Source organism: Amblyomma mixtum, chromosome 1 (assembly GCF_055824585.1).
Source record: "Amblyomma mixtum isolate Tamu chromosome 1, ASM5582458v1, whole genome shotgun sequence".
NCBI lineage: Eukaryota > Metazoa > Arthropoda > Arachnida > Ixodida > Ixodidae > Amblyomma > Amblyomma mixtum.
The window spans coordinates 219,293,777-219,319,796 of NC_143012.1; the positions used below are offsets into that span (position 1 = coordinate 219,293,777).

Here is a 26,020-nt window from a genome sequence, read left to right on the forward strand (position 1 = left end):
GCGGCCACCGCCACTGGGGTCCCACACTAGGGACCTCCACCTGGTACTTGTAAGGATCGAAGTACAATCCAAACTTACCTCCTGTCCCTTCTTAATAAATGTTTTCACCACCACCGTCGTCTGCAGTAGAAACGTTTTACCGCGGGCCAGCAGCCTGCTTGCGACGTTTAAAGTTTTGACAGGAGCGCCGGCAGCGCTGATTTGATTTTCCAAACTTGCAGCGCGCCAGGGCGCTGCTTCGATCAGAAGCAGCCCAGTAGCAGTGATAAGAAATTCGTCGAAACTGTGCGGAAGGGGATCATGGTGCTCAAGGCGACGCGTGTTGATGTATATGCACTCGACCATCAGAGGATTGTTTTAGTAGCTTCGGGAACGCAATAAAATTCTTTGATTTCACACGAAAGCTAAGGATAAAATATTCGCGTTGTACACTCGTGACTTTCCAGTAAGATTTTTTTTCTAACCTGCATTTTTCGAACTTTTTCCAGTGAAGAGTACGGGGGCCCTAAACACATTTCCCAGAGACTTTGGGCCTGCCTCCCTAGTACTGCTCACTAATGCACTTGTGATTCTAAATAAACTCCTGGCTACCCAGTGCAGTTATAATCCTCGTAGTAACAAGAAAACGCTAGTTTTGTTCCGGTTTTAATCGCACGGCAGCTGGCAAAGAAATAGCAAATTTATGAGTTAAAGGTTAAAGAAAAACAAACGAAAGAGAGGGCCGCCCACCTGTGCGGCATCAGGACATCTGCCGCCAGTCAGACAACTTCTTTGTTGAGGCTTGCTGGTCACTCTCTCCAAAGCTATTCACAACTCATTAAGAGAAGGTAATCAGAGAACTGGATTAGGGAGAGCTGTGGAGAAGAGTTAATCAAGAATACCTTTTCGATCTCCTCTTTGCTGACATTTCCTTGCTAAGTAACTCGGAGACCGCATTGCAAAGCGTATTCGAGGAACAATAACAGTAAGCACTTCAGAGTGTGTAAAAACTAATATGAAAAAGTATATACAAGTGTACAAATAGCCTCGGAACGAAACAAGAGTTCGCGGCAGGCAATGAAACATTGGATGTGGTAAGGGCAGGGTAGCTACCGCAGATCCGGACCATGACAGTGAAATAATCAGAAAGATAAGAATAAAACACTCTATAGTAAGACACTACGATTAAGGCACTAAGATAAGAAAGATAAGAAAGAAGGCACTCTGAGGCGATGAATAGCAGTCGACGGTTATTTATCATGGGTAAAGTGTATAACGGCTGTATTTTACTGGTACTTATACCTAAGGGGCGGAAATGCGGAGGCTAACAAAAAGGGTTGGACAGAAAAGTGCAGCCCACCGTGCTTTGTAAAGGAAATTGATTGGTGTAACTTTAGTAGACAGGAGATGGGAAGAATGGGTGAGGGAACAAAGGTGAGTTGATAGTTCAGCGCCTTGTTGTATGTCCTCTGTGTGCGCCTTAGCGTTAGCCGCTATACATTCGTTATGTCCGAGGCTATTACAATAAAGGGCGTTATATCAGCGATTGCACACTTAGGTTCTTTATATCCGACGTTATCTGGAGTCCGATACGCAAGTTCGTTATATCGGTGGTTGCATAGATCCGTGGTTAGGTACATCTGAGGTGACACAAGAATGTTTCATCCGAGGTTAATGCACAAAGTTTGTTATATCCGAGATGGCATACTTCGGTTTGTTATATACGAGGTTCTTCTGTAGCGCTTTCGCTAAACACTGAAAAATGGCGGCTCCCATTCCTCTTGCACAGACCTTTCTATTGCGAACGCATCAATAAAGCAGGGTCTGCATTTTCGAGGATTTTTTTCATGGTCCACTATCACGCTCCTGCGCCTCAGGCCAAATCTGCGTTTGATTGCAGAATGGAATCGTTTTTCAGTACTGCGTAATGGAAAACGGTTACTAATCGGTGTCCCACAGGCCTTCCGAATTCAGATTTTTTAACGCAAAAATCCTCCTGAAGACATGACCCCGCATACTGCAAGCCGTGCATAAGGGCACATAGTTGAACGCTTTCCCATCGTTCAACGTGTAAATCATCGTCGTCGCATGGTCAGACTACGTCGACAAGCGTTGTTCGCCATTTGTTTGTCGCGTCTTCTTTTGCGGCGACGATATCCGACGACCCTTGCAGAGTGGATGTCTTCGCGGCCATATTTCGATAGCGCCAAAATAATTTTCACTGATTAAGAGGTCTTGAATGAGTGAATGAATTTCAACAGGATATACAGGGCAAACAAAGGAAAGCTAACCAGAATGGCGTTCCGAGCTCTCACTATCAACGAAACGGTCTCGCACCTTGCGTCACGGCTGCCGCCGGTGCCCGTTTTCCTTTTTACAGTCACCCCCGGCTGAAGGCAAAGCCATCCTGGAGAGAGAGGGAGACAACACACACGGTCATAGTACGCCTTCAGGTGGGGCACATGTTCAGTCTTACGGTTACTTCGTCGCAGATCTGTCGCTGGTGTTACTGGGTCTGCAATGCAGTTGACCGGGGAAAGGCGCTGTACGATGCAGTGATTCCCGTGATATTTTGGGAGAAGTTTTGAAGAGAGGTCGGGTGCGGTAGACGGCACGCGGAGCCTGACGAGAGATCCGGCTAGAAAACAGTCAGGAGCGTGGGTGGTGTCGAAGCGAAATTTTTGACGGTCCTGCTCGCCGAACGTTAACGACCGAGCGAGCTGATGGCACTGCTCGGCGTGTTTAGAATCCTCTGAAATGGTAGTGCGCTCAGGCTCGTCAGGCCAATAAGTAAGTATAACGTCTAGCGGTGAGAAAGGTTCTTGTTCCTAGAGAACAGACAGCGGTGAGAAACCAGTGCGGTCTGCGTGGCGGTGTTGTAGGCGTAGGTGATGAAGGGCAGGATGCTGTCCCAGTCAGAATGTTCGGAAGACGCGAACATCGACGGCGTGTCATTCAAGGTGTGGTTAAACCGTTCCGCCAAGCCGTTAGTCGGTGGATTAGAGGCCATCGCGGTACGCTGAGTATTCTTACATCTTAGATTGCTGTAGAAGAGATTCCACGACCTCGGACAGAAAGACACGCCCGCGGTCGCTGAGCAGCTCTCGGGATGCTCCAAGGCGAAGAATGAAGTGATGCAAGATGAAAGATACAACGTGTGTCGCCGTAGCAGCAGGGAGGGCCGCTGTTTCAGCGTTAAGAGTAAGGTGCTTGGAGGCTGCAATAACCCAGCCGTTGCCAGCAGCAGTGTAAGGAAGCGATCTGTAAAGATCAGTCCCAACGCGTTCAAAAGGCCAGGAAGGGCTAGGAAGAGGCTGCATCGGGCGACTGAGTGATGAGGACCAGACTTGCGACATTTACAGTCAGGACACTAGTGGACATACTTGCGGACGTATAGGTGAACGTACCGCACCAAAAATAGCGGAGGCGGAGTCGGTGCAAATTGCCGGTCGTTGTGAAATAGGGCGCAGAATGTCGATCGTGAATGGGCAGGGAAGACAAGGAAACGCTTCCGGCCGGTACAGACTTAGTTGTGGCGGTGCAGGAGCCCATCACGAACGGTGAAGTGAGCAGCCTGGTGGCATAGGGCACGATGCACTGGTGCTGCTGAGGGATTGGAGAGGAAACGTACAAGAAAATACATCCAGGGGTCCTGTTTTTGCTCGCTCTCCATGTTATTCATTGGAAACGACAGCGAAGCGCAACTGACTTGCGAGTGGCACACTGTCAGGCTGCAGCGGAGAGCGGAGAGAAAAACTTTTATTGCTCAATAGAGGTCCTCGCTAGCTTGGTGCGTAGAGCCTCTAGTCGAAGGCCCCTGCGACTACTGTGGTGATTCCGGACCGGTCGATCAGTCTTCTTGGACTTTCAAAGTGATCACTAGACAGCGCTGCCTCCAACATCAACCTTTGGCCTCCCATTGTGGCAGCGCTTTTTAACCGCGTCTGATGGTGTGCAAAGACAGCACGAGATTGTTTACGTTCAGTCTACGATTGTGATGAAGGCAGCCTTTTGGGCTTTAAACGATCTGTAGTTTTATTGCATGTTCTGGCTAGCGTACGTCCTTTATTGCTGTTTTTCGGTCGTCAGACGGGACGCCGTCAAACCATGGATTTCATTTTTAAACGAACAGCCACAAATGTTGCTATTGCAGGCTAGGCCTCCAGCTGATGTTACAATGAATTTTTTCAAATGAGTGTGATTAGCTATTTGAAGCAACTGCGCAAGCAAAATTTTTCCACGGTGAGAAAATTTTATGTCCAATCGGTGACGGAAGGCACGCTCTGCGCTGGAGCAAAGCGTTTTATAATAATAATAATAATAATAATAATAATAATAATAATAATAATAATAATAATAATAATAATAATAATAATAATAATAATAATAATAATAATAATAATAATAATAATAATAATAATAATAATAATAATAATAATAATAATAATAATAATAATAATAATTTATTTCCACCAAATCAAATACAATTTGATGGAGAAGGGGAGAAAAAAAGCGGCTATCCGCTTGACGGAGTTCTCTCCTGTTCAGACGGCAGTGACAAAAAACGAGGAACTAAATTGAACATCCAGTCATCAAGTCATTAAGAACATAAAACGAGGAACTAAATTGTACATCAAGTCATACATGAATAAAAACATCAATATAAGCAATGTCTGTAACCGAACAGAATACGCAGAAATCAAAAAGGGTATCAGCAACGAAAAAGGGGCATCAGCACAGTAGACGACCAGTCATCAAATAACAAAAAGGGTGGAGAGCAATTGATAAAACAGGAGTTGATGTATTAGCACTTAACCAAATGAACAATCATACTACTCAGAGAGGAGATGGTGATTTCACGGAGGTTTACGCCTGCTTCAATTAACTGGTTTTGTATATACGGTAGTTGGTAATTAATTTTTTGACGACCGTAGCTAGTTCTTGTGAATGGTAAAACCAGTTGTGGTTTGTGGCGATGCGCATATGGTGAATCGGACTGATGCAAAGGAGCCATAGAGGAAATGGTGTCAACATGGCGCTTTTGCTCAACTGTATACACGCGCAGCAGTCTGTAAGCATAGAGGTTTGATATGGTAATAATGTTGAGGTTAGTTATCAAATCCTGAGTTGAAGCTTGTAACATTTTATAAGCTTCTTAATTTATGCTATGTTAATTCTGTAACCAGGAAGGTCCGTAATAAGAAGCCCACTATTACTAGGCTCGTGAGTTGCGAACCTAATAATATTGTTGCGGTAAAGCTTTGAATTAAGAAGCCAGTTATTGTTATGCTTGCGAATAGCGAACCTGATATATTCATAAAGCTTTACAAGGCAGAAAACTGTTATAACAATGTTGGCTTTGAGCCACAATGTGGAGGGGGTCTCCGGAATGAAGTTCAGTATTTTTGGCATGCAAGGTATCTATAGATAGCTGTTGAGTACGTTTTGCACAAAGTCAAAGTTGAAAGTAACTAAGTAAGGAAAATAAGAGCTTGATGCTTCGGTGGTATTGTTGGATAAGCAGCGAAGTTGTGCGATTTGAGGTATTGATCAGCTAACTATCCATGCCTCCGCAGACCGGGAAGCGCCACCTTCTCGCTGCTTGTTATAAAAGCTCTCTTGATTTACTATCACCAACCACTCAGAGCATTTAGTTGGTTAAGCGCTCTTATTAACTGCATGGGGGACACTGACAGGAAAGCGTGCAGGGGCGTTGAGAAAAAGTAATGTGTTCTGTCCACCCAGACGACTTAGCTGCAGTTCTGTTTCTGCCATCAAGATGAAAGCCATGGAGATTCCTCACCCTTTCGCCCAACCTAGTAAGACAATCCACTGATAAATTAAAAGTTTTTAGAAGCCAACTTCCTCTAGTGTTTTTGAATACCGGCTGTCTCACCCAACTTGCTTTACTTTTTGAAGGACGGCAGCGTTTCCGTTTTCAGTCACATGTCTAACTACTCTATTATTTTCAGACTTTATTTCAGCATCAGACGAAACACAGTCTGATGCAGGGACAGAAGCTAAAGGCTAATGGTGCCTGACGAGGCCTCTGACCCTACACAGCTCACAGCGGTACAGATACAACAAGCATCTTAGAACCAAAATAATAAATCGTGCCTCCCAGCGGTAGTCACAAAAGATAAAAAAAAAACGCAACATTTGACACCTGTACATAAACGTATTGCATATACAGGTGCACACACAAACAACAAATCACACATAATCGGACGTTACACAAATAACTTGAACAAATTAGCACAAATAACTGCTGTACAAAATAATACATAAATACATAATGCACTTTTTAAATTTTCAGTGAAAACTTCATAATACTGTTTGAAGAGACACAAAAGCAAGACACAAGCAACTGAAAGTCATTTTAAGTTATACAGAGTTTTGTGTTTCTTTTATGAGACGACAGTAAAACATGAAAAACACTGTTCAATTATGACTATATTTAATTTGGAAACATAACAATAGCTCCCTAAGTTGGCATTTAAATGCTTTTAATTTGCATTCAAAGTTTAGCTTGCCTTCAAATTTGTTTAAGATGGTAGGTATTTGATACGCCATTGTCTGTATTCCATAATTTGTTCGGATTTTGGGTGTACGGTGGTTTCGGTGCCTCAAAACGTATTCAGCGTTTTCGGAGGCAATAATTCCGTACAGTTTCTCCTGGTGTATTACTTGCAGTGCTTTGAAATAATACAACTGGTCTGCCTTTAGGATGTTGTGTTTTTTAAATAGAGGAGCAGTTGTTAAGTCCTGTGGAATGCCACGATAAGATTCGAAGCAGCGTAGGATTTTCTTCTGTAAAGTAATTAGCTTAGTATAATTGTATTGTGTAGTAGTGCCCCAAACCATTAAGCCGTAGGTTAGTTTGGAATAAAAAAGTGAGTAATAAACATTCTTTTTCAGCCAGAGAGGTATGAGCGCAGATATTCTGTAAAGAATATCCCCCAATGCTCTTCACTGCCTGCTTACAGGAGGTATTCCGGGGACTGGAATGGGAACAGTTGGGGATAAGAGTTAATGGAGAATACCTGAGTAATTTGCGATTCGCTGATGACATTGCCCTGCTAAGCCACTCAGGACAAGAACTGCAAAGCATGATCAATCAGTTAGACAGGCAGAGCAGAACGGTGGGGCTAAGAATTAACATGCAGAAAACCAAAGTAATGTTCAACAGCCTAGCAAGGGAACAGCAGTTCGCAATTGGTAGCGAGGTGCTGGAAGTAGTAAGAGAATATGTCTACTTAGGGCAGGTAGTGACCGCAGATCCGGATCATGAGAGGGAAATAACTAGAAGAATACGAATGGGGTGGAGCGCATATGGTAGGTTCTCTCAGATCATGAATGGTAGCTTACCAATATCCCTGAAGAGAAAAGTATACAACAGCTGTATCCTACCGGTACTCACCTATGGGGCAGAAACGTGGAGGCTAACAAAGAGGGTTCAGCTTAAGTTAAGAACAACGCAGCGAGCTATGGAAAGGAAAATGATAGGTGTAACGTTAAGAGATCGGAAGAGGGCGGAGTGGGTGAGGGAACAAACGCGGGTTAATGACATCTTGGTTGAAATCAAGAGGAAGAAATGGGCTTGGGCAGGGCATGTAATGCGAAGGCAAGATAACCGCTGGTCCTTAAGGGTAACGGAGTGGATTCCAAGAGAAAGCAAACGTAGCAGGGGACGGCAGAAAGTTAGGTGGGCGGATGAGATTAAGAAGTTTGCAGGGATACAGTGGCGGCAACTGACAAAGGACAGGGTTAATTGGAGAGACATGGGAGAGGCCTTTGCCCTGCAGTGGGTGTAGTCAGGCTGATGATGATGATGATTCTGTAAAGACATCCAACTGTGCGGGCAAGTTCTACACTTAGGTTTCTTACGTGTACAGACCAGCTCAAGTCTTCCTGAAACCAAACCCCGAGAAATTTTTGTGCCTGAACTTGTCTTATCAAGGTGTTCTCAAATTTCACGTTAAGGTTGTGGTAAAGAGGTTTGTTGGCGGGACGAAATATGACATATGTTGTTTTTGAGGCATTTAATCTTAACTTATTCCTTCTTAACCAGTTTGAAAGTTGTACAAGGTAGTCATTTACAGAAAATTCTAATGTCATTAGGTTATGTGAAGAGAAGAAGACATTGGTATCATCTGCATACATTATAGCTTATGCAGAACTATCTATTTCGACAATGTCATTAATATAGATTAGAAATAGTAATGGGCCCAATATTGATCCCTGTGGTACTCCTTGTTTTAGTTTCGCAAGTGTTGATACTGCATCATTAATTTTCACCAGCTGATAACGATCATTCAAATAGCTATTTAGAAGGTCTAGTGCAATACCTCGGACACCGTACCTTGATAATTTGTTGAGTAATAAGTCGAACTGTATGGAATCGAAAGCTTTCTGAATGTCTAAAAACAAACCTAGTGTATATTTTCTACATTCCATGTTTTCAATTATCCTGTCTTTGATGTGTACGAGAGCATGTTCAGTCGATCGATGCTTGCGAAAGCCATACTGACATTGAGTTATTACCTGATGCTTTTCAAAAAATGAAACTAGTCTCTCATGAATGACGCTTTCAAATATTTTAGATATTGCAGGAAGGACTGAAATAGGTCTGTAGTTTGATAAAGTATTTGCATCACCTCCTTTGAATATTGCAGTTACTTTGGCGATTTTTAATTGTTTAGGAAATACGCCTGTTGTCAGAGTGAGGTTAATTATGTAGCTGAGAACTTCACATATGAAAGGCGATATTAATTTTATTTCATTTGGACGAAGTTCATCCACCCCTGGAGATATATTATTTTTAAGCTTGCCGATTATACTTGAAACTTCACTTGGATCAGTAGGCCTCAAGAAAAGAGAGTGACTCAGTATTGTGTCCACTGGCAGGCGGTCGTCGCAGGCAGCTGCATTCGTGATACTGTAGGAGCCAGCATCCACAAAATGTGTGTTCATTGCATCAGCTAGTCGTTCACCACTGAGTGCTTCACCATCGACTATGAGCTGCGTAATGCTATCCATTGTTTTTTTTCTTGAAGTGAGCGAGTTTACAACCTCCCATACTCGTCGCTGATTATTATATATGCTCTCAAAAAGATTCTGGTAGTAGCACTGTTTTGCTTTTCTTAAATCGGCCGTTAAAGCGTTTCGGTACTTCTTGAACTTTGCAAATGTATTTGGAACTCGTGTACGAATAAAATCATGATATAACTTGTTTTTTACTTTGATACGGTGATAAAGCTCAGAATTAACCCAGGGTTTCTTGTGTTTTCTTCTATTACGACAGATGGCTGTAATACAGGAAATGCGGCATTGTGTGAAGCGCGTAGTAAAGAAAAGAATTTCTCGTAAGCGCTGTCAGCATCTTTCTCATTGTACACCTGACTCCAGTCAATCAGACCGACCAAGTGGAAAAATTCTTTTTGCGTTTCAAGGTTTATGGCTCGCCGACCTGCTCTTTTATTGTCGTCCTTGTCATGGCGCTTTGCAGTTGAAAAAAGCAGAAAGACTGGCAGATGATCGCTAAGATCACACGAAAATATTCCGCTACTAATTTCTTGCGGAGACAAGTTTGTTATGCAAACATCCAAAACAGTGGCCGTCTGCTGTGTAAGTCTTGTTGGTTTACTTATATAATTTGCGAAGCCATATGTGGATAACAGTGTCTCAAAATTTTCTGCGTATGGATCACTAGAACTTAAGTCAATATTGATGTCCCCCATAATGATGCAAGATGCGTTTGAAAAGACAGGGGAAGCCAACAGTAAGTCCACGAACTCTACGAAGCGACCTTTATGCCCTAGCGGAGGACGGTAAAGAGTGGCCACCACTATTTTATCGATACGCATGCACAAACATTCAAAATCGGCAGTCATTACAGAGAAGTCGTCAAACAGTTCATAAGAAAAGGTATTTTTAAAGTAGACAGCCAAACCTCCACCCTTCTTTTGCTTACGACAGAGATGTTGAGACCGATAACCTGGGAAGTTAGGTTTTGTGTCATTGTCTGAAAGCCATGTTTCTGTAAAGGTTAGAATATCGAAGTCAACTGATAGCGAATGCAAAAAGACAGAAATGTCGTCTGCTTTTGGTCGAATACTTCTACAGTTTGCATGTAATGCAGAAAAAACCTTGCCACATGAAAACTCACGATTAAAAGCGTCAACTGTGTAGTATCTGCAGTTATCCTCTGGGTACATCATCATGAGAAGGAAATGCAATTAAATGCATATTCAACTTAGTATTTAACAGCTGATTTTATCCAAGTCTCCTTCATGAGCAATGTGAATTATGTCCGAGCTTTCATCTTTGCGTACAAGCACCTTGCCTCCAGTCGTCCAGGCAAATTTCCATTTGGCGGCCTTTTTCCTTTTAATCGCATCCGAAAGCAGTGCCTTGTTTCTTTGCGTCAAGTGCTCGTTCACAAAAACCGGTGTCGTTCCTTCAAGACCAAGCATTGAGCTATCTTCTTTTTTCTGCACTTTGAGAGCAGATCATTCCGCTGATTGCGTCTCACAAAGCGAACAACTATGTTCTTGACATCCGCGTTAAATGTGCGCACTTAGTGACACGTGTCAATGTCAACCATGGTGTCAATGGTTACCCCTACACTCTCGCCTATCTTGCTTATCATTTCAAGCGGGTCCTTTCCATCCGGGACGCCCTTAATCTCGAGGTTGTTTAGGCGTTGGTATTGCTCGAGCTCTTCACATCTTTGTGATAGCCGGGCGTTTTCGCCTTTCAGTTCTGTATTTTGCTTGAGCAATTCCTGCATTTCAAGCCTCAAGTTTTTGATCTCGGCAGTAGTATCTTTGACATCATTGCAAATATCGGTGCAGTAGGATACTCCTTTCTTAAGCTCCCGCATTTCTTCCCTGAAGTCACGCCTCAAATTTTCAAGAGCCTTTGTCATCTCACGCAAGTCTTTTATATTTGTGGTGTCCTGTTCCGAAGGTACGCCGCCACCCCTAGCAGTGTTCTTTCCAGCATCTTTTCCCGCCATTAGACATGAAAGTACATGCAGAATACAACACAGGTAACAGTAGTGGACTGTTCGGCAGCAGTGCACTACAAAGATTTACACAATCTGTAGCACAAAATTCCTCACCTGCGAAGGAAAAGAATGGGCGGTGATCAGATCCGTGCTGTGAGTGCACCGCTGCCGAACTGTGCAATGCAGTCTGTGTGGCCTCTTTTATAGCGTGCGCTGTCTTCGGGACGCTGCTGTCGAGGTAGTCACGGGACCAGGGCTCCAGCGCAGGCGCACCATCCGATGAACGCGTGGCAGTCCTAGAAGATGCGCTTTGATAATCCGGTGCGATTTGGCGGGCTGCGAAGGCAAAGAATGGGCGGTGATCAGATCCGTGCTGTGAGTGCACCGCTGCCGAACTGTACCATTAATCACCTTGATTAATGGTAAACAGACTGTAGATGATGACGAAAACGCCGAGATAGACTTTCACTTTTTAGCACGTAGGAGAGCTACACCAAATCACCGAAAAAAGCGAGTAGTCCAACGCAGGTTCACAATGGTTTTCATATTCAGATCGCTGGCGCAAGCCAAATGCACACTTGGAGCGCTGACTTTTTCACTACACTATGTGCAGCGAATATCCGTGGTCAGCACATATTCTCTTTTTTTTTTCATTCGCTCTGTTTTCAAACCTCCTATTATTTTTGTTGTTGCAGTAAACGGCAAACTGACCCCACGTGAACTACCACAGTTTTTCTTTGTTAGACCTGTTGAACCCAAATGTTGTGACGGTAGCTTTCTGCTAGTGCCTGTCCATACAGATACAGAAAATATAGCTTAATAAGCAGGTAGTCATGATGCATTCAACCCTATTTGAAAACTGAATTGAAACGGTGGGTAACAACCACTGAGATAGTAATGATCCTTTATAACTTAAAAAGCTATCTTCGAGGCGTTTCATACTTATCCCGAATACATCACTATTATGAATTAGGTAAGTGTTTAATAGGTGAGGAATATTGTAACGTGAAATGGTAGTTTGACGTTCCAACGCGACCCAAGCTATGAAGGACGCCTTAGTGAAGGACTCCGGAAATTTCGTTCACCTAGAGTTCTTTTACGTGCACTGTGATCACACAGTACACGGACCTCTAAGAATTCGCCTCCATCGAAATTCGACGCCTGCGGGCGGTATCGAACCTGCGTATTTCGTGTCAGCAGCCGAGCACCATAACCACTGAGCCACCGCGATGGCTATTTCGGTCATGGTACTAATGTATCACGTAAAAAGAGTATCGCTATTGGGGTAAAACAGAAAACGGCGGCCATATTCCATAAGCTGTCAATTTTAGAATGACCATTTCGCGTTCATTTTGTCCTCTGTCATTGGTCACCCAGATATACCCGCGGATTTTAAGCGTCTGTGTGGAAAGCGACCCTGCCATTGGTGGTTGACGACCGGATCTGACCACTGGCTGGTATTAAATGCAATACTGCAGTCACTGAGGGAGGGGGGGGGGGGGGTTGCAACGCAGCGCTCGGGCAACAGGAGGCGACCAGAGCTGACAATTGGCTACCATTGGCTATGATATGGTATGATATGCTATGATCTGCAGAGAATGGCGAGGTCCGGTCGTCTTATACCCAATGGCAGGGTCGCTTTCCGCATAAGCTTGAAAGCTGCGGGTATCTCTCAGTGATCAATGACAGAGGACCGAAAGGACGCGAAATGGCCATTTTGAAATGTACAGCTTATACAATGCGGCCCCAGGTGAAACTTTCTGCAGTAGATGCAGATATGGATGTACTTCATAAATTTTTAGGAATAGGCAGAACAGTTTGAGACGTGTAACCAAATAAAGAACACGGATTTGCTCCCGTAAGGCTTCGCTAGTAAGCTCGATAGGAAAAAAAAAGCAAGAAAAGCGTGCGATGTAATTTTTCTTCTAAGAAAAATAACTCATAAAATTAAAATAAACTTAATATATTTAATAAAGATAAAATGCAGCTTAGCAAAAATAGTGTGGACCAAAAGAGAAATGAACGCTTGAGGTGCGATTATCTTCGATGTGGCTGCCGGAGAGACTATCACCGGCGAGTTACACGTAAATAATGCAGATCGTAGTTAAAATGCCAGCAACGTTTCGGCAGCCTACAGATTCTGCTTTTTTTTGGCAGACGTAGTGGCGAGCCGGTGCGCATTTATATTAAGCTTCGCATAAAGATTGGTTCTGGGGCCAGTTCGAGCACACTCTTTCAGTTATACCTGCTATTTTTCGCTTTTGCTAGCCAGCTTTGCCATGACCTATTGTCGGGGTGAATTGAATCGCTCTGGAATCTCTCCAACAGGGCGCATTGCGATAACTGATGCACATGAGGGCAATGAGCAGACAAAGTACTGTTCAAGTTGCGTGCCATTTAACGTGTGAGTCAGTGAGTCCCACCTGAAGCGCCAAACTTGGAGCACTTAATCAGCAACTCGCTACGCTATGCTCAGGATCATCATATTCACACGGCACTTGTGACCCTACAGAGACATGTAGTAGCTTCGATTCGAGCTTCAGTCACTGTTCAGCGGAAACCTCAGAAAACGCGTTGTCGTGCAGCAAGTTTTTACTCCCGAAAAGGCGTAGCGCGTAACATATGGCTGTACAATGGTACGAGGTACGTCCCAACAACCATCATCTCACAGTCCGTATTGTGACAACTGTGCCTCGATAGAAACTGTGGAACATATCCTGCTTGTGTGCCCTGCGTATGCAAACGAGCGTGCGTACTATGAACGTTGCATGCAGAAGCTCTGCCCAGTACCCCTAACAATGGACAAAGTTTTAGGTCTCTTAGCCTGCCTTAGGCAACAGAGACTTGCAATGAACTTTCTATTTACATATTTAAAATACATTGGACATCTCGATCAGCTTTAAATTCACTTGCACGTTACCTTCACGCATTCTTCATGCAGTGAACTTCGTCAGCCCATTTTTCGGACTATGCACTCCATCATTCCATAGGTTACATCAATAGTCGCCGTTGCATCCTTAGTACCCATTTTATGGCCGCATTTTCTCTTCGTTTTTTTTTCACCTCTTCCACACTGCTCTAATTCTGTCTTTATCTCCCAAATTCCCTTCCCTACGCCGAGTAGCATGCCAGCGATTGTTAAACGCCGGCTAAATTCTCTATTTTCTTAAAGAGTTTCTCTCTCTCTCTCTTATCTCCAGTAAATCTTGCGCAGCCATTGTTTTTTCCCGCTAATCTCCAAAGCGGTATACAAGCTGCTGAAGGTGTCACAGGCTCAGTGCTGTACAAGTGAAGTCGGCTGTTTCACTGCGTTGGTTAGAACATGTTGACATTGCAGACATGTGTTACACGCTTAGCGAACTGAAATACGAGCTGCGCGAGGAAAACATTCGCGTAAGTCAGCCCCCCACTGGACCATATGAGGGAACACAAATGTCCACGACAGGTGTGATTGTTGCTGGATGTGTTGCACACCGAAGAGAACAATGCGACCTCAGAGGATCAGGCGGAGGCAGTTATTATGGTATGTTGCTTGTATGCCTCTAACCGAATCTCACAGGCTCTGTTTTTTGGTTTAGCGAAATCTGCATTTGGTGCCGGGTCTGACACCTTGGCATCGCTCCCGGCGTTTCATGTCACGCATCGCAGTTTCACAAATGCAGCTGTTAGAAACTTTACCCATATATGCGTTACGCCTATCTGCGTTACGCCTATGTTCGTAACACATATGTGCGTAACAATTAACGCTACGTGAGGCATAATAATACCCCTCACACTGCGGTAATTGTTAAGAACATTTTCTTGCTTCTTTTCTCAGTGCCTGGTGAAGACGTTTAGATGCCCAAAACCCTTGTTATCTACCATAACGGACCATGAATTGACAAAAACATACCTCCGGTATTCAAGTTTAGTTTTGAGTTAGGACGTTATCTGAATCAGGCATGAAGAGTGCCGCGTTCATATTCAATTTTAAATCCATATCATATTGTTTCAATGCAAATGATAACAAATTCCTGCCGCCGATTCGCTAGCGCTAGATGAGTTCAGTTTTCGACATATCATTTTTGTTGTTGTTTCATGTGTGTTTTGTTCTATTCGCTTCATTCTTCAATTTTCTGGTTTGGTGTTTTCAAAAAGGTGCCAAAGCAACGGTGAGTATTTGCTTATACGGCAATGCTCTCATATTTCGCCCCCGAGCTCGAAATTCGCTTCTCAAATTTCGGGCTTAAATGCTTTATTTTTCATTTTGTATTAACTGATACTTCTTTTACATAGCGCAGCAAGACTTGATTTTTTCATACTTGCATCGAAGTAGAGAGCTGATGAGTCAAACAACCAGTTTTTTTTTTAATTCTATGGACGCTGTCCTGATTTCATCGCGCGGATGAAATTCAACTCTATTGCGTCCGCATACTTGAATATTGCTGAGAAGCAGCATTGCATGGATAAAATTACAGGCCTTTATTATTATTTTTGTTGCAAAACATAAAAAAACTCATAGTAATATAATACTCAATTTATCTACACGCTGGGTGTCTATTATTTCGAGAGAAACCTACAAGCAAAAGGGTTTGCTTGCGCTGAGTATTACGTGTCTGTTTAAGTGTTACACAACAATCGTTCACGTGTACTCGTAAAACTATCCATCTGTTTATATCTCTACTATAGCATGCGGTAATTTATTACTTGCAATGCGGGTGTTCTGTTGCCGCTGAATAAGGTTGCAGACCACTCGCACGCGCACAACTCGGGACCTGTTTTCAGTTTGTTTTCTCTAGCGATACCTTCCGTTCCCAAATATTTAGACACCTGTTGAACCCCTCACTTTGTTTCCCATTCACTGTCCGTATTGAATAAATCGCCCTCACAAACTATGCATGCGGAAAACGGCCAATCCCTGAAAAATTTAGTAATCCACACGAAATTTTGCGGTACAAAACCTTCTGTACGAATGACTTTCACGGAGCTGGTGGCACGTATCATGTAAGACACATCGGTGCAGTGTCTAACGAAAAGTATGGAAAGAAAGTTATCTGGTGAAATGGCGGCTTTTGGTGCTATTTCTTGAAAATAGAGTACTTGACTGCCATTTATCTGACCAGTGACGTCACGTCAGTACCGGGAAGACCACTGCTGTAGGCGCTAATACTGTTCCCTTCCGGATAATTCGCTTGGGCGAAAGAAGTGCAACGGATTAAGCCTGAGGACACCATCATCATCATCGGATTAACGTGCTGAATTGTAGTTGGAGAGAACAGCAGAGGTCCCATTTCGTCTCTGCAACCTCTTCCTCAGGCAACCAGTGTGAATTCCACAAGCGTTCATATTTTATTGGTAGGCCACTGTACCAAAAGAAAGCCTCTTCTGCCCATTAAAGTAAACCAGCTAGGTGAGCGGCGGCCAAGGGGGCTCCGCGTGGTCTTGAAATAAGGAAAGCGGCTAATGGCCCGTGGACATAAAGCCTGCCCGCAAGGCAAGCCGCTGCTAGAGAAGTTTGGAACCCGAGTTCCGACCCCTGGTGACACCATCCCGCCCAATGGCGTTCACTGCGGCAAGCCAGGCCATCCAGAATTCCGTCAGTTCCCCACCGCTACTTCGCGATGCTAATCGCACTCCGGGTCGTTTCATGGCGACAAGTTTGAAGACGAGGAAGACCAGCTGGTGCCATCGCAGAGCATACCAGGGCCACTGAATGACATATTACCAATTTGGCAATACGTGGCACCATGTCAATTCTGTTACCTTTGCGTTTATAAATAAAGAATTCGTTCATTGAAATTAAGGCACAGCTGGTGCTTGCCACGCCTTTGGCAGCAAAGCATGTGAGGAGAAAGCCTCCGCTCTAGCGTTTATTTAGGTTGACTTCACCGCACGATTGCGATAGGTTGTGGAAAAATGAGCCCGAGAGACCGAAGGCCACCCTAAAGTAAATCACACGTTTGCCTCGTCACGCTGATTCACAGCGCTTGCGCTGCCAAGAGGTGCCGGAGTACGCACAGCCGACCTATTTCCGCGCGCCGAAAGTGATCGAAGAGCGCCGTTGACAGAAGCGCCACTGGCAGGGCCCCTCCGTGCCTTTCGATATATCGAATGACTGGCAAAATTGCCGCACGGTATTTAAGATCGATTTCCCTATACTCTGCAGAGGATTTTCAAAGAAATTATCGGTGTGCTCGATGTGACCAGTAATTCTAAACAGCCACGTTCGATATATCCGAACTCAACCGTACTATTTTTCCTCTCGTACAAGCGAAACCTTACCAGTTTCTATACTAGTGTGCATGGAAGTTCTCGCGACTTTGCACAATTTATTAAATGCGCCCAACGCCGAACAATGCGTACTACCACCAACGCCGTCACCCGCGCAGGCGGAAATCACGGCAAGATTATTGAGTGATGCCTGCAGTGACAGCCTTTCCCTCTTCGCGCCTGTTTGGCGCGCATGGCAATGCACGTTCTTTGGTCTCAGTAGTGTCCGGATGTGTGACGCACGTCGCTCGTTCACGATCGAGGCGTAGACAATTTCCGCCCAGTCGTCCATCGATCACCGCTCACTCTTGGTTGGATTGGTTCTTCTTCAACCCGAGAACACTTTGCGGTGAATTTCGCCTTTGCCACGGACGACTCTGCACTTGCAGAAGCGTTGGTTGGAATAAAGAAACAAAACAAAATAAAAATGAAAGGCTGCAGTGCACGCTACCAGTGACTGTACAACATTAAATGAAATTTCTCGCCAACGTCCGCCACGTGTGGCTGGGAATCAGACACGAAGGGAACGAAGCGAACGCATTTTTTTCCGCGGCAGCGCGCACTAGACTTCGTCATGCAGCTACCGAGTTTTTTTTTTGTTTTTAACTAGCCGCTTCCGTCGTGCGCTGGGAAGCGGTGAGCGTGCCGTAGGAGTCCTTTGAATGCACATACCGGGGGCTCCCTCTCTGCGAAGGACTCTCGTGATAGATCATGCAGCGATCACGTGCGCGAGACGTGGACGGTTCCTCTTACGGCTGGACGATTGGAGTAGCGGGCGGCAAACCTCGCCACTGCCAGGCCAATCAGGAGAAGCTCATGTCCTCCGTTCTATATGTACCTGTTTTTGTTTTGTCCTAGAATAGTGTGCATATTCGTTATTTTCTAGAAGCAACTGGCAAGGAGAGGGAGCGTATAAACGATTCGATGATGGCCTTGTGCGCTAGTGTACATCCGAGCAGTTCTGCTACAGCGGTAAGGCACTTCCACTCTGATCCTCCAACATGAAAGCTGTCTTCGCCTCTTCCCTGCTCCTGGCTACAGTCGTGGCTGTTACTTCGAGTATTATCCAGGATCTCTGCGGTAAGCTCGGGTGCAACGTCTCTTGCAGCTCGTTTTACAAATGTGCGGTCACGAGAAGATATTCAGCCTTTGTCAATACTATAGAGCGGAATATTTCTTTTCTTCAGTGACGGTCCTTGGTTTGTTACGCATCCGTGACATTTCATATCTTCTGAAGGCAGAAACTCACGTTGTCATCCCGCCCTCTTCCCTGAAAATTTACGACTTACAGGTACTACAGGAGCTCCACTACGTGGCTTAGAAGCAAACTGCTAGACGTATTTTCTTTGTTGAAGGCTGTACCTGCTGATCAGATTGAAAATTGTGTTGTAGGTGGAACTACTATTCATGCCACCATAACGAGTTACATCGACAGTGTTGAGCGCCAGTTATTTGCCCCACAAATAAAGCAAAATCAAACCTTTCAGCACCTGGACTATTCATAGCTTAAGCCTTCGGTACACACTGACGCCTACGCTCGGTGGCTCATGCAGTCACAATTACTCCGAATGAATAGTCGGAAATGCAAAGATAAGGCCAAGGGATCCAAGTAGCACGGTCTTAAAGTTCGCCGGTGGGTGCTGCAACCACCTGCACGCCTTGGCTTACAGCGTTACCAGGAATTCACCTCAGTGTGAATATGCAGAGACGATGTTTGGTTGAAGCTCTTGTAAATCATATTTAGCTCACAGAAATGTAACATGTTTATGCAGAGATCAGGCAGAGACGTACTCATAAACAGGTTCGGCCTACATTTCCTCAGATCCACTAGTAAATAGTTGCCATCTACGCGTTCTATAAAACAGAAACGATTGGTAATTGCTTGCAACTATTCCGGTAACCCGAAAATCGAGGTCGTCAAGAAGTCGATGGCCACAGAAGTTTGTCTTTACCTACAATGACATTCGTGAGATATTTGTTTTGATCAATGGGCAACAGTTTTATCGCCACAAAGGTTTAAAATTAGCTGCCTTGGCGCACGAGACTACGGATTCAAAGCGAAAACCATCAGTACCTAATACGGTGATAGCAAACAAAGGGAAGAAGCTACTGTCAAATTCATCATGTCATCTTCAAGTGGCCACGATGAACCCTATACTAAGCATCTGGCCTACAGGACCGCACCACTAAGGAATGGCTTCTGCCAGTCCCGTTCCTCATGGGCTCAGGAACTCAAAGTGATGACACCAACCACACCTGACATCCCAGATATTCTGAAGTTTAAAGCAGCTCGAAAGGCTGTGCGACATAAATATCACTACAAATGTCATCATGTTCCCAATGTGCAGGTCTTCAGAGCAGGGATGAAATCGAGGTGGGTGATTTTCAGCAGACAGCAAGCGTAATGAAGACTGTGTCTCTAGACAGCTACAACCATTTAGACACAGGAGAAAACGCCGTGCGCCACGACCGTTTGCACTTGGTACTTCCATCGCAAGAAGAAGAGGTCTGAAAAACTGAAGTGAAAACGGTGTCTGCTTAGTGAGAAAGGCAGAAATAAGGGCCGGGGGAATCATAATCTAATCTGCTGCTGTGCATTGGGGCAGGATAAAGAGGCAAGAGGGTTAGGATAGGTAAGCTTGGGTGATTAGAAAATTTGAAAACGTAACACGACCACACAAAATCGCAATAGCCAATAGCGGCCCGCGTTGCGCACGAAACGACGAAGCGCCCGTGTGACCTTGAGAGCTTATAAGCCACCGGCCAAACGCTCAGCTCAATCTCCTCTGAAACTGGATAGCTCTGGAAGTCTGCCAAAGGAGTCGTCAGCGTTAGTCACATAAGGAAGACATAGTGCGACTGCGTGGTCCGATGTCTCAGTGACATGAAAAAAGAGCAGTCTCAAGAGTTCTCTCGTCTACACGAGCTGCAGAGCAAGAAAAGAAATCTGCGTAGAGGCGCAATGCCAGGGAGACTCGTCCCGTGCCGACACTCATTGCGGCCTATGTTGGATTCCACAGCAGCACTATACTATTTCTCTCCAGTTGGTGAAGAGCGCTTCTTGTCTCCTTTTTTCTTTGCGTGCGAGATGTATGGCCCGTCCCTGCGGCGTTGAAGTCACGCTCCTCTACACCCCCATAATGCTTCCGCGCTCGGTTGTGTGTATCTAGTTACCAGAGAGCTCAAATAAACGTGTGTTCTCGTAGCTCAAGGCGTTCGTTGCGCTTTGGGGGACGGACAAAATGAAAAAGCATAAAACAGCACATATTCGCTCTTTTGCAAGGATCTCAGCTTTCAGGAGCACAGTGAAAATGAAAACTGAAACGCTTGTTCTCCTACTCGGTATTTCAAGGAGAAATGCTTTCTGGACCGTTTTCTTCTTTTTTTTTAGTTTTCACCAAACTAAGTAACTACAGAAACCACACGAGTGTAAGCGGCTTCAGTGGCTGCGGCTTACCCAGTCGTGAGTGCGTCAGTAAAGTGGCTGCGCAGCGTTTAGTACTTTTGAAGTTGTTTACCACGTGCAGATGAGAAACTACAAGCCATATCAAGCTTTTCCCTTGCGGCATTACGTGTAACATAGAAAAGATGGGACGACATCAAAACATCGCGTTTCATCACATCCTCAGTTGGACTCCAGAACTGAGATGAGTCTTGAGAGGATAATAATGATTATCCTCTGAGAATGAGGATAATAAGGCGGATAATGATTTACTGAAACAAATGACGAAAAATTATTGTGTCCAGAGTTTAACATTGGGTTGTAAAAGACATGGTATAACGCTTTGCGCATATTTCAATAATGTGTGCTGGCTGTTACTTATACTGCGGAGTGTACAGGGAATGGTATTAGATTTTCAGTACCTGGATATCCAGCATCAAGGCTAGTACGTATATACCACCTCGGCACACAGAGTTTGGAAGGGGCTATTTCTCGAATATTTGAATTACGTTCTTTTTGTCTCATAACTTCCTCTCTCGTTCGCTGAGAAGCGACGAATGGGCCTGATATGAGGGTAGCTGTTTGGGCAGGTTGGTGCATCATGACGAAAAGTAGCACTCGATCAGACGGGACAAAACGAAGAGGAAAGCACATGTCTCAAATGTCCTTGAAATACCCATATCACGGGTTCTCACTCCGCGACACGCTCTGGACACGCTGACTAAACTATAATCTCCTGACAACGCATGCAGGAATCACATGCACGTGATGGTGCCAGTGGTTGTTACACAATAACCCATTGGAGAAAGGGAATGATAAACCTCGTCATAGTGCGGCCAGTCAGAAGAGGAGCAGGCCCTGGGTTCCTTCCGTATTCATGTTTCGGTCGCATTTAACACTTCGTGTTATCTTTATTTTACTGAGAAACTGGAGTAGCAAGCTAGCATGTATATAAGAGACGGTGTGTGTCGGCATATATGTAGGGAGCCTTGCTTAATTGCTTAGGCTCTAGCAAAAGTCCGCGCCCCTTGCATATTTGTGGCCGAATTCGACGCTGCTACTTCTATTTCGATAATTAACCCAGAGCTACGCAGTAAGGTTGCACGTAATTGTACTGATGTCTGTTCGTGAGGCATTGTATATACAAAATGCCATGAAATTTTATTAATGAATGGTAGCTACAATTTTTGATGAAATCGGCAGTTATACAACCATTGTTTAGCCTATTACTGCCTATCTCAAGGCAAGGCTAAAGGGTGGAGCAGTAGTAGTATCCACGCTGCTTTAACTGATCGGTACGCTTTTTTACCGGTTCGGTTTGCTTATATACTTAGTTTGAGGTTCAAAGGAACAAATATAAAGCATTATATCTTGTTGTGGGTATTAATGAGGCGTAATAATGAGCGCAAACGACCATCATTATTGACTCTGCTCTGGTAGTTGCGATTTCGAAGTTTTTGGATTGCTTGGGGTTGGTTGTAAGCTGAAAAGAGTCAGGATGCGTTCCGTCCACATGTCATCTGCTGCCTGCCGACTGTAGGAAGGGAATTTAAATGTATAATCCTGACGAACAAACATGCAACCTTTATCTTGCGCGAGTGCGTCTATCGTGAATACCAGTTTAGCTGCATATCACATTAGTATGCTACAGCTTCGCTATTGAGAACGAGATTTCGAATGAAAGGCACGAATATATGCCTCTACGTTTCGGTGCTTGAGGAACTGCACGCGTGATGACCCGCACAAGGAATATTTTTTTCTTTTAAGATCCAAATGAGAGGCGATCGTACATGCCTGTCCTATATGCCAGGTACTTTTCAGCATATTGGAAACTATATATGGCTTTCACTCCGGCGAAAACATACAAAACCATGCGCTCGCATCACGCATCCCACAATGACGACGTGCATTCATGCGCTTATCTATGAGGGCACGCCTAAAAAAAAAAAAGGCACTTTTTTTTTATTCGAGGTGTTTGCCATGAGGCATAAGGTAAAAGGGTAAGAAAGTTATATGAAGGAGTGTAAACAAGCCTCGCTTAAAAAGTGGCAAAAGTTCACGCTAAAGCGATTATCATGAGTCCACTTGCGATAGTCGCCTGCAACGTCCCATCGCAGGCCTATTTTCTTTAGGAAGAGTCGTCTCACGGAAGCTGTAGCCGGGCAAGTTTACAGCAAGTGTTTTTCGTCACACTGGTCTGGCGCAGCACCACAATGAGGACACTCGTCAGTCACTTGGAAACGTTTGTCACGCCACCGATGACGCACTGAAGGAGTCAGAGCCGCTCCTGCCCGAATGCGGCGCACAGATACCTCCTCCTCCTCCCGAGTGAGACTCCGGGGAAGAGGGTACGAACACGGAGGAATTAGAGCGCGTGTTCGCTGACGCAAAGCCTGCTTCAAAGAAACATGGGACAGGAACGGATCTGGGGGAAGAGGGGAAGGTGGCGCGATGTCTGATGTGTCAAGGTGTGTCATTTCATCCACATGAAGAAAAGACACTTCGCCATTTCAAAACGCCCGGTGCCTCCTCCAAGAGCCCCATTCGACTGCTGAAGTGAGAACGAAACCGCTTTACCGGCTGCCTACCAAGGGAAACAGAGCGTGAATGCCGCTGAGACCTTCCTGTTCTGAACTTGTTTTGTACAAAGGCCACATTCAGCCAGAGCTCACAGAATGCAAGATGAAATATTTAGCGGTCGTTTTTTCGTCTAACCTTTGTCTCCTCGGTCTGTTGTGTGCTGTTTTAATTACGAGACTCTTGACATGGTTGGCTGCGCACGCTCCACGGCTTTCCTTGTATTTCCCCGGCAACTGGCTACTGAAACAGCGTTAGTTAACAATTGGCAGAGGCTTAGCTTGGTTAAGCCCGGAAATTGCGAAAGCAATGTGAGCTGCTTTATCCTCCTGTTTGGCTGTAGATGGCATGGCTGCATACACTAGGAAACCTCCACCGTGACTACCGCCGCTCTACACGGACGGCACCCAGATCAAGAGATGTTGAACGCATTCGCCTGGCTGCATAATATGCACGCCGTTTAGCTAAACGTTGTTCCCGCTCTTCATCCGTTTCTTCCGCACGCCGCCGCTCCTTAGCTGCAGCACATTGTTGTAGCTTCACCTTATACACATCATCTGACATATCGTGGAAGATTCGCTGGGACAATCGTGACGAGTCGAGTTGGGGGGCCGCTTTTCCACATCTGGCATGACGTCACACATAGGTCACGCTAAAGGTCAATGGTGGATTCTCCGGGACGATGGTCAAGAGCGGAAACCTCGAGCAGTATTGCTTTCGCAATAAAGAAGTACACAAGTACGCCACCAGCTGCAGCTCCCCAAATTCACGCTTGGCGCCGCCACATGTTCGTCGCTTCCGCACAGTTCTATGGCCTTCTGTTCAATAAAAAGGACATATTTGCTATACAGTGGCGCTAACACATATGCCTTGACAGACTCAGTATCTCCCTTTAGTGTCCCTTCAAGTATAACGGTAAGCAGTCTACGTTATAGGGCCCATGCATGTCTTACGCAGTTTTATAAGAACACAGACTGGTGAAAGGTCTTCTACTATGCTATGCGCAATTCGCATGGTTCAGTAGTCTTCGACATACATTCACTCTGAGCGATTATAAAATTTTCTTGTGATTGATTCTCTCATAACCTTCGACAGTTATGGACGATGAGCCACTGGAGATGCAACTTGACTGCATCAGGCGCCATCTTCCTGAATCGGTGAGTTTGCACAATTTACTCCAATAGTGTCTCAGTTGCAGGCAGTTAGGACTAAGCCGAACGTAAATTTGGGATTTTCATGCTGAGTTCGCGAGGTCAGCGGTGATGTCTTCAGCAGGTTAAAAACCCAAAATACCATTTCATACCCTCGCTGTACGCATAATGGTGCTTGAAAATACCGAAAACATGCAAGAGTTACAGAAATAAAAATTTGTGTAATAGTAATAAATATCGCATCTTGTCCTAAAGCCTGGTCTCAGTGCTAAATTCTGCGCCAAACATTTACAGCCACTACCCTGTTTTGATGTCCTCTATTATCAGACAAGCGTTGTCGAAGGAATGACACATCGCATTCAATGCCCATGGACACATGGAACAACTACTACTGAAACAGTTAAAATGATACGAGGTGGTCAACATTCAAAGCGCGTGAGGCAAAAAGTAGGAACGGTTGAGGCATATGAATAAGTAACGACGGGTGGCAGAAATTTTCGGGTACTTGTGCCGGTGCAGTGTCGCGGCAACATTAAGACGAATAATTGAGCAACTTGATAATAAATACAAATGTCAAAGAGAATGAAGCGATAATAAGACAACCTGGAAACAGAAAGTGCGATTATCAGAAAGTACTGACTGGTAATAGGAAACGCTGGGGAGCCGACGTTGGAGCTCTATAGGACAGCTAAATATAAGAAAAAAAGGAAAAAAATGTTTGACAGTTCCAAAGAAGGTGGTTTATTCTTCGAGGCTAGAGCTGGGGGCTTGGGACGAAGTGTTATCGGCAAAAAATTGACACCAGACACCATGGACAACGTTTAGTTTCGCTACATGCAAGACAGGGAAACGATAGAACATGTTCTTAACCGTATAAGACAATCTCAGTGCTAGATCTCAGGCACTAAGGTTATTTAAAGCTAGGACATGCTCAATTTTCAAAAATTAGAAACAAGGGACGGCTAGAGGATTGATGAAGACATTTATTTAGTAATGGGAAGCAAATTGGCAGTTAACCCGGAGATAATGAGCACGCTATGACTTAATGGCTAGACGACCCTCGTAACCGCCAGATACAGAGGGGAGCCGCAAATAATTATCTCAAAAGAGTACTTCTCTGGGCAGGTACTACAGCGCAAAACAGACTGGAATAAAGGAGCGGACAGACACAGGAGCTGTGTGCGTGTGTGTGTATGTGTGTGTGTATGTGTGTGCGTGTGCGTGTGTGCGTGCGCGTGCGTGCGTGCGTGTGTACGTATGTATGTATGTATGTATGTATGTATGTATGTATGTATGTATGTATGTATGTATGTATGTATGTATGTATGTATGTATGTATGTATGTATGTATGTATGTATGTATGTATGTATGTATGTATGTATGTATGTATGTATGTATGTATGTGTGTGTATGTATGTATGTATGCATGTATGTATGTATGTATGTATGTATGTATGTATGTATGTATGTATGTATGTATGTATGTATGTATGTATGTATGTACGTATGTATGTATGTATGTATGTATGTATGTATGTGCGTGTGTGTGTGTATGTATGTGTGTATGTATGTATGTGCGTGTGTGTGTGTTTGTGTGTGTGTGTGTGTGT

General features: G+C 44.6%; 1 protein-coding gene across 1 annotated transcript in view; it reads left to right on the plus strand.

Annotated features, from left to right (window-relative positions):
* LOC149370934 (antimicrobial peptide microplusin-like) overlaps positions 1 to 26,020 on the plus strand; it is a 47,203-nt gene that overhangs the window by 15,206 nt on the left and 5,977 nt on the right. The window contains exons 2-3 of the mRNA XM_089563854.1: positions 2,360 to 2,432; positions 24,354 to 24,415. Of these exons, the coding sequence (XP_089419980.1) occupies positions 24,356 to 24,415 (60 nt within the window). The 5' untranslated portion in view covers positions 2,360 to 2,432; positions 24,354 to 24,355. The remainder of the gene's footprint in view (positions 1 to 2,359; positions 2,433 to 24,353; positions 24,416 to 26,020) is intronic.